Source organism: Curcuma longa, chromosome 5 (assembly GCF_044706935.1).
Source record: "Curcuma longa cultivar G26 ecotype Majalengka, Jawa Barat chromosome 5, ITB_CL_G26_1.1, whole genome shotgun sequence".
NCBI lineage: Eukaryota > Viridiplantae > Streptophyta > Magnoliopsida > Zingiberales > Zingiberaceae > Curcuma > Curcuma longa.
Window position 1 is genome coordinate 10,643,324 of NC_133865.1, and position 13,042 is coordinate 10,656,365.

Below are 13,042 nucleotides of genomic sequence, written 5' to 3' on the forward strand. Positions count from 1 at the left end.
AATCACCCTTTAATTTGTCATTATCTATATTAAAAGTTTAGAAACTACATTTTTTATTTATTATTTACACTAAATATGACCACCAAAATAATCACATATTAAAAAAGAGCTAATATGACTTTAATAATCAAATATTATTTATATAAAAAAGAATATTTATTGTTCAAAATACAAATCAAATTACTTATTAGAGATGATAATTACTTTCTATAAATACATTTCTATTATACCCCTTCTTTCTTTCATGTAATTATTTTATTGATTTATATGCATCTTCAAATTGTTCTCAATCTATTTAAAAAGTCACTGTTCTTAATTTATACTATTTAAATTTTTCTCAGATGTGAATTACTCACCCTAGCTCAAACACTTAATTACCAAATTGACTTGACTTAAGTCAAACGAGTGCCCCGACTAAGTAGAGTTGAACTTAGAAAAACTAGTCCGATCTCATTCGAACTTGCCATGAATTAGATCGACTTAATCAAGATCCGCATTGATCGAGTTCTAGACCTACCACGTGGCACTTATCATTCCCGCCACATCAATTATGATCATCATCATCATTATCATCCAGCAATAGTTTAACTAGACTCATCTTGTTCTTCCTCTACCTTTTTACATGTACCTAAAAACTATCTCTTTCACAACTTAAAATAAATATTTATGAGGATATTGCATACATCACCACCAAATAATTAACTCATTTAATTATGTTTCAGGAAAATAAATAACTATTTCACAAAATTGTTTAATTAATTGATGGTGACAATGAAAAGAAAAGCTAGCATTCCTATAGAATCATTATCTTAAAAGGCAAAATAATTAGGTCATTGAGGGTGAAGATGAAGGAACCCTAAACAGGAGCAACACCAAAGTTGCTAGCTCCTTAATTGGACTCATTAAAAGTATATGTATTAATGTTCGATATATTAGTGAAGCAAATCGTAACGACAAGATCCATCATTGGCCTATCGATATTCGACCTAATTTGGTTCTTTGTAAAGATTGCCTTTTGATCAATAGTAGCAAGATAAGATAGAATAGTTAATAGATTATAGAAACGAGATTGCTCTATGCACAAACAAAAGGTCATTGAAAGCAACATATGCCTACATGATTAATTAGTGAGGGGATGACCTAATCTAATTAGGTTGGTCTTATAGTGCACCAAATTAATAAGAATTAGGGGGTTCTAATCTCTTTTTTATGATGTATTGATATATATGTCTAGGCGAGATGATCGATCATTCGATAGATTGAAGTATGACGTAGTTCAACTTTAGTCAAGTTGATGCTTCTACAAAATCGGTTACAATATCATTGTTTTCCCTAACTAAGCACCAAGTAGAGATTTTATTATTTTCCATAAAAGTTTCACAAAAATAAATAAATTATATTTTATTAGTTTTTTTAGTTTGCAAAATGAACTTTTTTTTAAAAAAAATGAAGATCTAAGAAAACACTCTGAAAATATTAAATTAACTAGGGGAAAATCATTAATAAGTAATTTTAATTGATATATCCAAAATAAATAAATAAATTATTTGCCAAAATTAAATTGAACATTGTATGAACAACTTTGCAAAGTTAAAGGGATTTATTTAACCATCTACTAAAATTTAGATGAATTTTAATTTTCTATTTTGCTTGCCATTTATCATCTTTATTATTATTTTTTAATGTAAAGTATCGATCCGAAATGACTCTCATGGGGGCTGAAATATCAAATTTCTAGATAGTTAATTAGTTACGATATAACAGAGTTGTTGAAGTGGATAATGATCAAATTTTAGCTAGGCCGAGGCAATGCTCTTTTCCGTCGTGGTCAACTGCAACTTCCCAATTTACCTCCTCATAGATGGTCGTGGTGCCGATCGTGTAGGGTCGCGAGGTGACTGATTCTACCTTTTTGTTGAAAGAATGATAATTTTATCTAAACTTGATGGAAGATCCTATATCCGATCTGAATGGAGGAGACTATGGATGGATGAAATTTGTTTTATCTCATTAAATAATCGGATAATTACGTATAAAAATTTATGGAGGCGGCTGCGATAGACTCTATCTATACCTGTGGGTCCCATCATGATTTAAAAGGAGGTAAATCATAGTGATTGAACGGGCAAGTGGGAGGAATTTTATTTTTCCTGTTCTCTTATGATAATTTACCATCTGAGTATCAACTTAGCTATATCCGTGGGGTCAATTATGCACCTCTAAAATATATATATTTTTAAACAACTAAAATATATAAATTGTTTTAAAAAATCATTAATTAAATCTCTAATATATATATATATATATATATATATATATATATATATATATATTTATTTATTTATTTATAAATATTGATGGTCCAATGGCAATCAAAGAGCTAAACCAATGGTGCAATGAAACAAAGTTGACTAGGTCAACCACGCATAATTGTGTGGCTCGAGGAGAAGTGGACCCGAGTCAAAATTAAGCTCGAAAAGTCAAACAATCAATAATTGGCGTGGGCCCTTCTTTAGTCAAGATTCAGTCTTAAAGGTCAATATTCAAATGTTTATATTCACTTTTTTTTTTCTTTTTGATTTTTCATCAAAGAAAAAATCTCTATTTTTCTCCACTTGTTCCTTTTGTTTGGAATATTCAAATGTTTATAAAAGTTTGTATAATTCTCAAAAAAAATTATTTAAGAGTAGTCAAATATTAATTATTTATTATTAAAAAGGCAAAGTCCAAATAAAATAATAGTATCTGGTCATTGTTTAAAAATCGTGAGTTTGAATATTATGTTGTCATTTTTCGAGTGATGTATAAGTCGTAAATTATATAAAGACAAATACATTTTTTAAAATGAAATATCTTATTTTTGTAAAAGAATATATAATACCTAAAACAGTAAATATATTTTATTGTGGTCGGAAAAATTCCGAATACATGAAACAGTAAATATGTTTTATTGTGGTTTGTGAGCAAAGAGAGTATTTCTAATGGAATAAAATCCTTGCTTCTCAAGCATGATTCTTGGTGAAGAATGAAATTTTAGAAAAGAAGAAAAAAAATTAATATTTGTATAATTATAATTCATAAAAGAAAAAAGCATCTATGAATATATTATTATTATTATTATTACTAGAAAAGTTGTGTTAGTACCGATATCACCATAATTAAAATATCATAAACCCTCATAATGGTACCATTATCCTCATGGTCCGGATCCAAACTTCCTCAAGAGCCCCTTACCATTATCCTCATGGTCTGGACCTCCCTTACCTCCTTCATTTTTACCTGAGGGTCCTCACATGACTTTACATAGATCATGGCTCTGATATCACTTGTTAGTACTGATGGAATCAAAATATCTTCACAATGATATGATATTGTCTATTTTCGGCATAAGCCTTCATAATTTTATTTTTGAGCTCAACCCAAAAGACCTCATCCCATTAGAGATATTTTTCATCTTATAAATTCATTATTTTTTTTATGTATTTCTATTTGAGACTTTGATTGCATCTCAATAAGTTGGTATAGAAGATGTCAATTCGAATCAGTCGGATGGATTCAAATTAAAATAAAATAAAACATTATTAAAAAATCTCAATCTAAACCTCTAAATTCAAATATGTATAATCTGACCAAAAAATAAATTTTTTATTATTTTTCTCAATAATTTTTTAATTTTAACTTAATATTTTATTATTATTATATTACTATTATATAAAATATCTTAATATTTAAGATAACCTTTAATTGTATCTTAAAAAATCTTGTAAATTCTAAATCTAAATCAATTCGGATCGAATTTAATCTAATCCAAAACCTCCAATTCGAATTCGAAAACCCTCATTTCTAACTTGGTTTATTACATCGGGTCGGGTTGACGGATTGGATCCCTTGACACCCATGAGAATGAGAATGAGAATGCATAAATCCATTCTTGTGCTTAATATTTCGATTAGACTTGATAAAATTTTACTTAGATTAAAATAATAATAGTGATTGAACAAGATTAGCCTTCTTAATTGGCCTTTTTGATTAAACAATAAACTAGATGGTCCATGAGAATAAATGCTCGCGGAATTATTCAATTGATGTGGAAGGAAACCCCCAATAATTAGGGATTGCGTGAGCCACATAAATTATGGTCATACCTTATTTGGATTTTAACTATTCTCTTCTAAAATAATAATATCATTATCATCATCATCATCATTATCAAATAGTATTATCATCCTTTTTAATTTTTAAAAAATATAATAAAATAATACTCTATCATATTTTTCATCTTAAAATATTTTTATTCTTACATTATTATAATAACTATAGTTGTTACACCATAACTATACCCTAATAACTTAATTTTTTATCATACTATCTATAAATTTGATCTAGTTAAAGTAATTTTATTTTATGTTTATGGTCATAATTATTATAAAATATTTGATCACGAATATTTTTAAGGATGAAAAATACTATCAAATCATATTTTAACATTTAAACAACCATATTATTATAATAAGATATTTTTTCTGTAATGATCAACTGTAACTTTTTAATTTACCTACTCACAGATGATCATAGGTCGATCATGTGAGACCGCTGAGATGACAGATTCCATCTTTTACTGTAGCAGAGGAGGAGCTCAAGCATGTATAGGGTTTGTGTAACCCGAGTCTTGATCATGATGATGCCTTTGGATCTTTATAGCTAAGTTGATTGTGCATTTGTGGATAAGCATGTATAGATTAACACCATTAGAATGTACTAGAGTTGTTTGAAAAACCCTTTATGATACTTAAGTTTATGGATTGGTAGAGCCATCAATTTATGTTGACCTTGTTGAATTGACTCGTTCTGTCAAACAATTTAAGTGGATTGAGTTGAAATTTTTATTAACCTATTTTAAAATGAGATCAAGTGGATCGACTTGTCTAGGCCCGCAACTCGCGTGGGTCGACTCATGGTGGGTTTGGATTAACTCGTGAATTGAGAAAATATATTTTATTCTTTAAATTTTAAAATAAAGTAGAAAATTTAATGAACTAGTGGATTTGATTAGTCTAAATTACAATCCAAACTTAAATATTTTTACTTGATCTGTTTAAACTGTATTCAAAACTTAAAATTTTTAATATTTTTAATATTTTTTGACAGATTCATGAGTTAGCCATCTAATCCGTAACTTATCTTAAATTGGATTAGATTAGGTTGGAGATTTCTCGACCTATTAATTTGGTGGGTCGGTCCATTCCATCCCTTATATATGATAAATTTCTGATGAATTGATCTTGACTAGGCATGTTACCTCTTTTAGTATTACGATTAACCTCTCTAAATAATTAACACATAAACCAAACCAAACCAAACTTACTTTGTGCTTCACGATATTTGACCGACTCTTGTAGTCCTCTTAAGGGTCAAAATTTTTGACGTCATAGATGATGAAAACAATAAGAACCCTAGAATCTACACGTGGATTTCCCACTTTTGGATCCACCGAATCCAAGGGGCGAAAACCCCTGGCCCCACCAAGTGAAATCCAACCTCGATTTCTTTGTTTACTCTAGATTGTGTTATCATACGGAGACATCCGTGGCTCACCTACCCCTCATTCTCACCTTCCAATCAACGGTCGAGATTCACTGATACAGAATCAACGATCCCCATCCACACCCCTCCTCCAGTAGCCACCTCCCCTGGAACCATTTCACCCTCCCCTCCCTCCTCTCTCTTCCAGAAGTGCACCCACCCTCATATTTATCGATATTTTATTTATTTATTTATTATTATTATTATTCAAAATTAAGATGGAATTAATGTTGTTTTGATAATAAATAAAAATAGATATCTTCGTCCTTCAAATATTATTATTTTATTTAGAATCACATAGACACTCACATGTGCTTGACTTGCTTGTGGGGCCCCACAGATGCTATCTACGGGTTTAGTTTAGCACCCGTTTTATCTTTCAATATTTAAATATTTCTTGGATTCTGATGATAAATAAGATAATCCTTTTAAATGCGGGTATTCGACCCGCACCCATGTCGGCACCTCGCACAGAAAGAGCTCAGGACCCGGTAATTGCGCCAATTGTAGCTCGACACGTAGGCATGAACAAGTCCGACACGGGTCTGCTTTAGTTCCGCGTGAAGGACGCGTCAATTATGGGAATGATGATGTCCTAAATAAGCGACGTGGCGCGATCGCGGCCGTCGGCTGGTCCCACTCCGAGGCTCACCCGCAAAATGTACCGCACCGCGCGGCGCCGTCTAGAGAGCGGCTGAGAAGACTCCGCTCCGTCGCTGATTGGACGACCTGATTGGGGATTCTGGTGGGACCCGCAGCGGCCACGCGGAAACCGGTCGCGGGTAGGTTCGGAATCGGATCTGATTAAAATCGAATAAAACGGGCGCTACGGTCGAGATCGTGCCTCGCGGCCTCCGTTTTAAATTCCGCTTCGAGCGGAACATGCCGGTATGTATTGCCCGACTTGCTATATAAGGCCCTCCCCTCTCGGCTTCCAACGCTCGCCCATTTCCGTCGCTCCCCCGCTTTTCCCGCTAGGGTTTCGTTCGCCTCCGCCATTCCTCCTTGAGATCGCCTCCGTCTGCATCGCCGGAGGTCGATCGGCGTAGTTTTTATAACGTCTTTCGGCGATCTCTTCGTCCCCGCCTTCTTCTGAGCGGCCGGCGTGGGGATTGCGCGGTCCTCTGTTAGCGCGCTCGGGCTTCCGTTCTCCTTCTAAGAACCTTCCTGCTTCGCTTGAGGGGGTGGCCGGGGCTCCGGCCTCGGCGGCTTTCAAAGCCCCCATCTTGACATCGAGATCTAGAGGTAACGTTTTTTTATTCATTTTCATCGCGATCGGGAAGGGATGCCTGCCCTCGCCTGCGTAGACGCTGCGGTTCCGCCTCCTGGCTACAGCGTAGCGTGGGACGGCGCTCTTCCCGCGCCAGGGACATTCCCTGGCGGCACTCCGACGACGGCGGGCGCCGCTGCTTCCGACCGTCCCGTCCCATGGTCCACTGACCTCTCCGCCGCGCTCTACCGCATCGATGGTTGGGGCGTGCCGTACTTCTGCATCAACTCCGCCGGCGATGTAGCCGTCCGGCCTTACGGCACTGCGACTCTCCCCCACCAGGAGATCGATCTGATGAAGGTGGTGAGGAAGGCCTCCGATCCCAAGTTCTCCGGCGGGCTAGGCCTCCGCCTCCCGCTTCTCGTCCGCTTTCCTGATGTCCTCAAGCACCGGCTCGAGTCCCTCCACTCCGCCTTCGAGTTCGCCATCCATTCCAATGGCTACGGCTCTCGCTACCAAGGGGTCTACCCGGTGAAGTGCAACCAGGATCGGTACATCGTGGAGGACATCGTCGAATTTGGGTCGCCTTTTGGGTTCGGCCTCGAGGCCGGGTCAAAAGCAGAGCTCCTCCTCGCCATGAACTGTCTCTCCAAGGGAAGCCCTGAGGCTTTCCTCATCTGCAACGGGTACAAAGACGAGGAGTACATAGCCCTCGCCCTAATTGCTCGAAGCATGGATCTCAACACAGTGATCGTCCTGGAACAAGAGGAAGAGCTCGACATGGTGGTGGAAACTAGCCAGAGGCTCGGTGTCCGGCCGGTGATTGGCCTCCGGGCAAAGCTCAGAACCAAGCATTCCGGCCATTTTGGATCTACCTCCGGTGAAAAGGGCAAGTTCGGTCTGACCACTGCACAAATCCTATCTGTTGCGCACAAGCTCCAGCGACTTGCGATGCTCGATTGCCTTCAACTCCTGCACTTCCATATCGGCTCGCAGATTCCGTCAACGGCACTTCTTTCCGATGGTGTAGGCGAGGCCGCCCAAATCTACTGTGAGCTCGCAAGGCTTGGCGCCTCTATGCGGGTGATTGACATTGGCGGTGGCCTGGGCATTGATTACGACGGCTCTCACTCAGGCGGATCGGATATGTCAGTCAGTTACAGCCTCGACGAGTACGCCGGCGCTGTGGTGCGAGCGGTGAAGTTCGCATGCGACAGGAAGCAAGTACGCCATCCCGTCATCTGCAGCGAGAGCGGCCGGGCTCTCGTGTCACACCACTCGGTGCTCATCTTCGAAGCGATCTCATCCAGCACCGGCAAATCTGAGACATTGTCGTCCATGGCCCCTAATCTGGCCTACTTTCTCGATGAGCTCGCAGATGATGCTCGTTCTGAGTACCACAACTTGAGGTCTGCTGCGTTCCGTTGCGAGTACGAGACCTGTGCTCTTTATGCCGACCAATTGAAGCGGAGATGCGTCGACCAATTCAAGGAGGGCATTCTGGGGCTGGAGCACCTTGCGGCTGTCGATGCTTTGTGCGACCTTGTGGCGAAGGAAATAGGGGCGGGCGATCCGGTGAAGACATACCATGTCAATCTCTCTCTGTTCACCTCTATGCCCGATTTCTGGGCGATCGGTCAGCTGTTCCCTATCATCCCAATTCACCATCTCGACCAGCGGCCGGACGTCAAAGGTATTCTCTCGGACCTGACATGTGACAGCGACGGCAAGGTGGACAGGTTCATCGGCGGACAGTCGAGCCTCCTGCTACACGAGCTCGGCGGAGTTGCCGGTGCGGGGGGTGGATACTACCTCGGGATGTTTCTGGGTGGGGCGTACCAGGAGGCGCTCGGCGGACTGCACAACCTGTTCGGCGGCCCCAGCGTTGTGCGGGTGTCGCACGCCAACGGGCCGCACTCCTTCGCGGTGACGCTAGCGGTGCCCGGCCCGTCGTGCGCCGACGTCCTCCGGGCAATGCAGCACGAGCCCGAGATGATGTTCGACGCCCTCAAACACCGCGCCGAGGAGTGCGCCGGCGACGCTCTCATGTTCGACGCCCTCGCCCACGCCTTCCACTCGATGCCGTACCTGGTCTACAGCACCGCCGCCCAAGCAGCAAGTTCCGGCAGCGACTGCGAGGGCACAGACGCCATGACCAGCGACTCGGAGGCCGGCGGCGGAAACAGGGACGAGGAGGAAGACGAAGATTGGGAGTTCATGCGCTGCTTGAGCGTCTGAATTGCTTGCTCGCTCGCATGCGTGGTGACGCCCATTGCCGCTTCCACTTCTGCTGTTCGAATCTCTCTGTTTCCTTCTACCTTTCGTTCGTCGGAGTGTTTCGCGTTCCTTTAGTCGGTTACAAAATGCAGCCTTTGAATTTCGTAGCCGATAGTGACGTCGTCTGACCGCTGGGGCAGCTCGCGTCCTTCTTTTTTTTCTTTTAATTGTATCCACCAAGCATTTTCTTCAATGGTTGGTTGAATATTCCCTTCGAATATCTTTGAATGCGCCGTGCCCGGAATCTCCTTCCCATGTGCCCGTAACGCCTCCTTGTCGGGTCGAATGATGGCCGACTGCGCCTTCCTTCTCTGGGCCCCACATCGCTATTTGAAAATTTTTAAAATTCATTTTTAAAAAATTATTCTAACATTTAAAATTTAAAATAAATGTAGATGACATCATCGATCCTGGTCCTCAGGGCGTCGACCAATCAGAGCGAAGCACGCGGATCGTGTGCTTCCCTAACATATCGCTGGCCGTCCACTATAAATACGCCCCTTTAATCGAACCCTCATCGCATCCCGCTGTTTTCCTCTCGTTCAAATCCTTCGTCGTCTGCCCTAGCTCAGATCCATGGCTCGTACCAAGCAAACCGCCCGAAAATCCACCGGCGGCAAGGCTCCCCGGAAGCAGCTCGCCACCAAGGTTCGTGTTCTTAGCATCGATCCTTCGTTTTTCCCTTTTTTTTTTTCTCATTTCCTTTTTAGGCGGCCAGGAAGTCGGCCCCGACCACCGGCGGCGTGAAGAAGCCGCATCGTTACCGGCCCGGTACGGTGGCGCTGCGCGAGATCCGCAAGTACCAGAAGAGCACGGAGCTGCTGATCCGGAAGCTGCCGTTCCAGCGGCTGGTGCGGGAGATCGCGCAGGACTTCAAGACGGATCTGCGGTTCCAGAGCCACGCGGTGCTGGCGCTTCAGGAGGCCGCGGAGGCCTACCTGGTGGGGCTCTTCGAGGACACCAATCTCTGCGCCATCCACGCCAAGCGGGTCACCATCATGCCCAAGGACATACAGCTGGCTCGCCGGATTCGCGGCGAACGTGCTTGATTCCGATGATGTGAGAGCCATTATCTTGGTGTCGACAGGTGATTACTTACCGTGATCCGATGAATGATAAATTAATTCTTTCTTTCTTTCTTTTTAGGATTATCAAGTGTTTTGGTATATTAATTGTAAATTTTGGCTGGTAAATCCTGGAATCTTGAGAACGCAAAGTTCTTGGATTAATTTTGCTATACAAAACGTTTCCTTCTTATTTCCTTTGATCGCTTATCCATGACGATGATGGTGTTCTCTATTAATCCCGGACTATCAGTTCTCGATAATATTACTGCATTCTCGATTCTTTCTTTATGAAAAACAAACAAGTGGAAGGGAAAATAGATGAATCCTATTGAATATCGGCTTTTGTGTTCTTCGAGGTGTCCAAAAACGACTGACTCACGTTTAAAATTTTATTTTATTCATTTAAAAATTTATTATTTTCAACGTATATATATCGTTTTAAATTAAAATTTTAGGTTTTTGTGTACTTGGAGGTACTAGTAATAAACGAACTTAACTCATCAGTCAATTGTTACGTATTCAAAATCTGTCTAAGTCAATTTTTAAGTTTTCTATGTTTCTTCTGTAGATTTCAATCGATTGCGCTTTTAGATAATTTAACATAAATTTACTAAATAATTTAAATATGTCAAAAATTTGACATAAACTTATTAAATGTTTTAAGTCTGTTAAAAGATTTTTATGACTCTCTCATTTATATTATATTAAAATTTTAAAATTTTAATTATTAATAAATTTTAATCAAAATTTTTTTTAATGATCTTAATAAACATCAAAATCCTTTTGAATCATGACATGGAGTCTATTAAATATGATTATGTCTTTAGACTTGAGTTCCACAACTTACATTGAAAGTTATAAATTTTTAAAATCTTTATGATTTTAAGATAATTTGTCACAAAATTATTAAAGAATTTAAATTTGTTATATTCATTCACTAATATTACCAAAGAGTTCTTATAACTCTTTTGATTTAGATTATGTCAAAATTTTAAATTTTTAGATATTGTAGATCTACTTAGTATATTTAGTCAAAACTTACTAATGATCTTTGACAATTTAAATAAAGTCTATTGCACTCCTTCCATTCATCGAAGTGTAATTATTTCTTTCGATATATATTTCACAGCCTAAATATTTTGTTACAAGCTTTTTAGACGATTTAGATTTATCATACTCACTTATCAACCTCTCAAAAGAATTCTTAGGACTTTTCTAATTAAGATTATGTCAAAATTTTGAAATTATGGACACGGTAAACCCATCAATGAATTTTTTTACCAAATTAACTAATGACTCAGACATCTTAGAAACACTTAAATCAAACTTATGTATTCCTAGTTCTCTCCTGAGTGTAATCATACCTTGGGATGTATATTTACAAGAGGTGTGAGTTTTTTTAATTGACACAATTTTGATATATTTTATCACGAGTTTATTAGAAAGTCTAGACCTGCCATACTCACCAACATCATTAAAAGATTTTTAAGACTCATCTGGTTCGGATCATGTCAAGATTTTAAAATATTAGACACTCTAGGTCCAATAGAGAGTTTTTGAACAAAACTCGTTGATGTCCTTAAACGCCTCAAAAATTCTTCAAATTTATTCTCGTTCCATTCCTTGCATCTTTCTGAGCATTTCCTCTCGGACAATACCAATGTATCTATCTTAACACGACCCTTACTTTCATGATAGATGAATTAGGATAGACTTATTAAGTTGTATGATAGCCGATGATATTAACTACTTATGTGAATAAATCCCTAAATCTAGTTCTATAGATTTAAGACTAGAGTGCACTTTTCGAGTCCTTCCCCATTTCTCTATTATATATGTTAACGTACACGAATATCATCAACATGTTAAGTATGTTAAAATTGAATTAAGAATCAAATATATCATGCAATATAAAAAGGAGAATAACAAACTATAATTATCAGTTCAACATCGGATTACTTTATAATCACAGAATTAAGAAAATTATTTCATGGCCTCAGAGTTACAAGTCATTGATGTCGTAGCTTCTTTATGTTGTGGAAGCAGTTTCCTCCTCAATCCCTTTTCACGGGATTAGGAGATCCCTCCTAGATCCCCAGATCCTTTATAAGCGTCCCCTTTGCTTCCTTTTATAATTTTAAAAACCCTGATTGAGTTTCCTAAAATAGAAGCCACTAATAAAATTTTCTAAAAATAACAAAATTTCTTAAAAATACATGGGGTGGTCTTGAAGCCCCATCTTTAACTTTTGTCAAAATCCAAGATGGACCATGACCATGGCAAGTGCCACGGTCCGACCCTGATTGTTACTATTGTTCCAGTTGATGCTTCTCAGGCAATTCTAACTCCCTAAATGATCCATGATCGTGCTAAATGATCCATGATCGTGGATTATTCTATCATATATTTTTCTAATTTTTTCATCTCTAAGTATGCTCTAATGCCAAATACTCTATTTCCTATTAATATAAAGTACAAATCATAATTATCTGAACTTAAAAAATAAAATAAATACAAATGCTAGAAATTTATATAAAATATGCTCATAAAATACAATAAATATATGCTAAATATATGATTCACATAATGAGATCATTAGAATGATCAATGAGTTTTAATAAAAACTCACGAATGATCTTAGCACATCTAAATATTTTAAATAAGTTCATTGCACTTTTAAAGATTCTTAAGTGTAATCACAACTTTAGACATGGATTTGAAATATTATAGTTGAGGTATTAAATTTATTATAGTTATACATTTTTAACAGCCAACCGATGTAGTTGATTGGAGTCCATAAATAGTAGACGAAAAGTTATAGAATCGAATGGATAATCGATTATATACATAACAGTCGACTAATAAATTAAATTTAGTGTTTATTTGTGAGGGAGGAGTATAATAG

At 38.3% G+C, this 13,042-nt stretch overlaps 2 protein-coding genes across 2 annotated transcripts; both read left to right on the plus strand.

Moving 5' to 3' along the window:
• The first annotated feature begins 6,530 nt into the window (after positions 1-6,530).
• On the plus strand, positions 6,531-9,290 carry LOC141828863 (arginine decarboxylase-like). The gene has a single exon (XM_074716250.1). The coding sequence runs from the start codon at positions 6,869-6,871 to the stop codon at positions 9,029-9,031; it is 2,163 nt and encodes a 720-aa protein (XP_074572351.1). The 5' UTR covers positions 6,531-6,868; the 3' UTR covers positions 9,032-9,290.
• Positions 9,291-9,542: 252 nt separating this feature from the next.
• On the plus strand, positions 9,543-10,299 carry LOC141828864 (histone H3.3). Its single transcript, XM_074716251.1, has 2 exons — positions 9,543-9,718; positions 9,781-10,299. Exons 1-2 carry the CDS (start codon positions 9,647-9,649, stop codon positions 10,117-10,119), a joined length of 411 nt encoding a protein of 136 aa, XP_074572352.1. The 5' UTR covers positions 9,543-9,646; the 3' UTR covers positions 10,120-10,299.
• Positions 10,300-13,042: the final 2,743 nt, after the last annotated feature.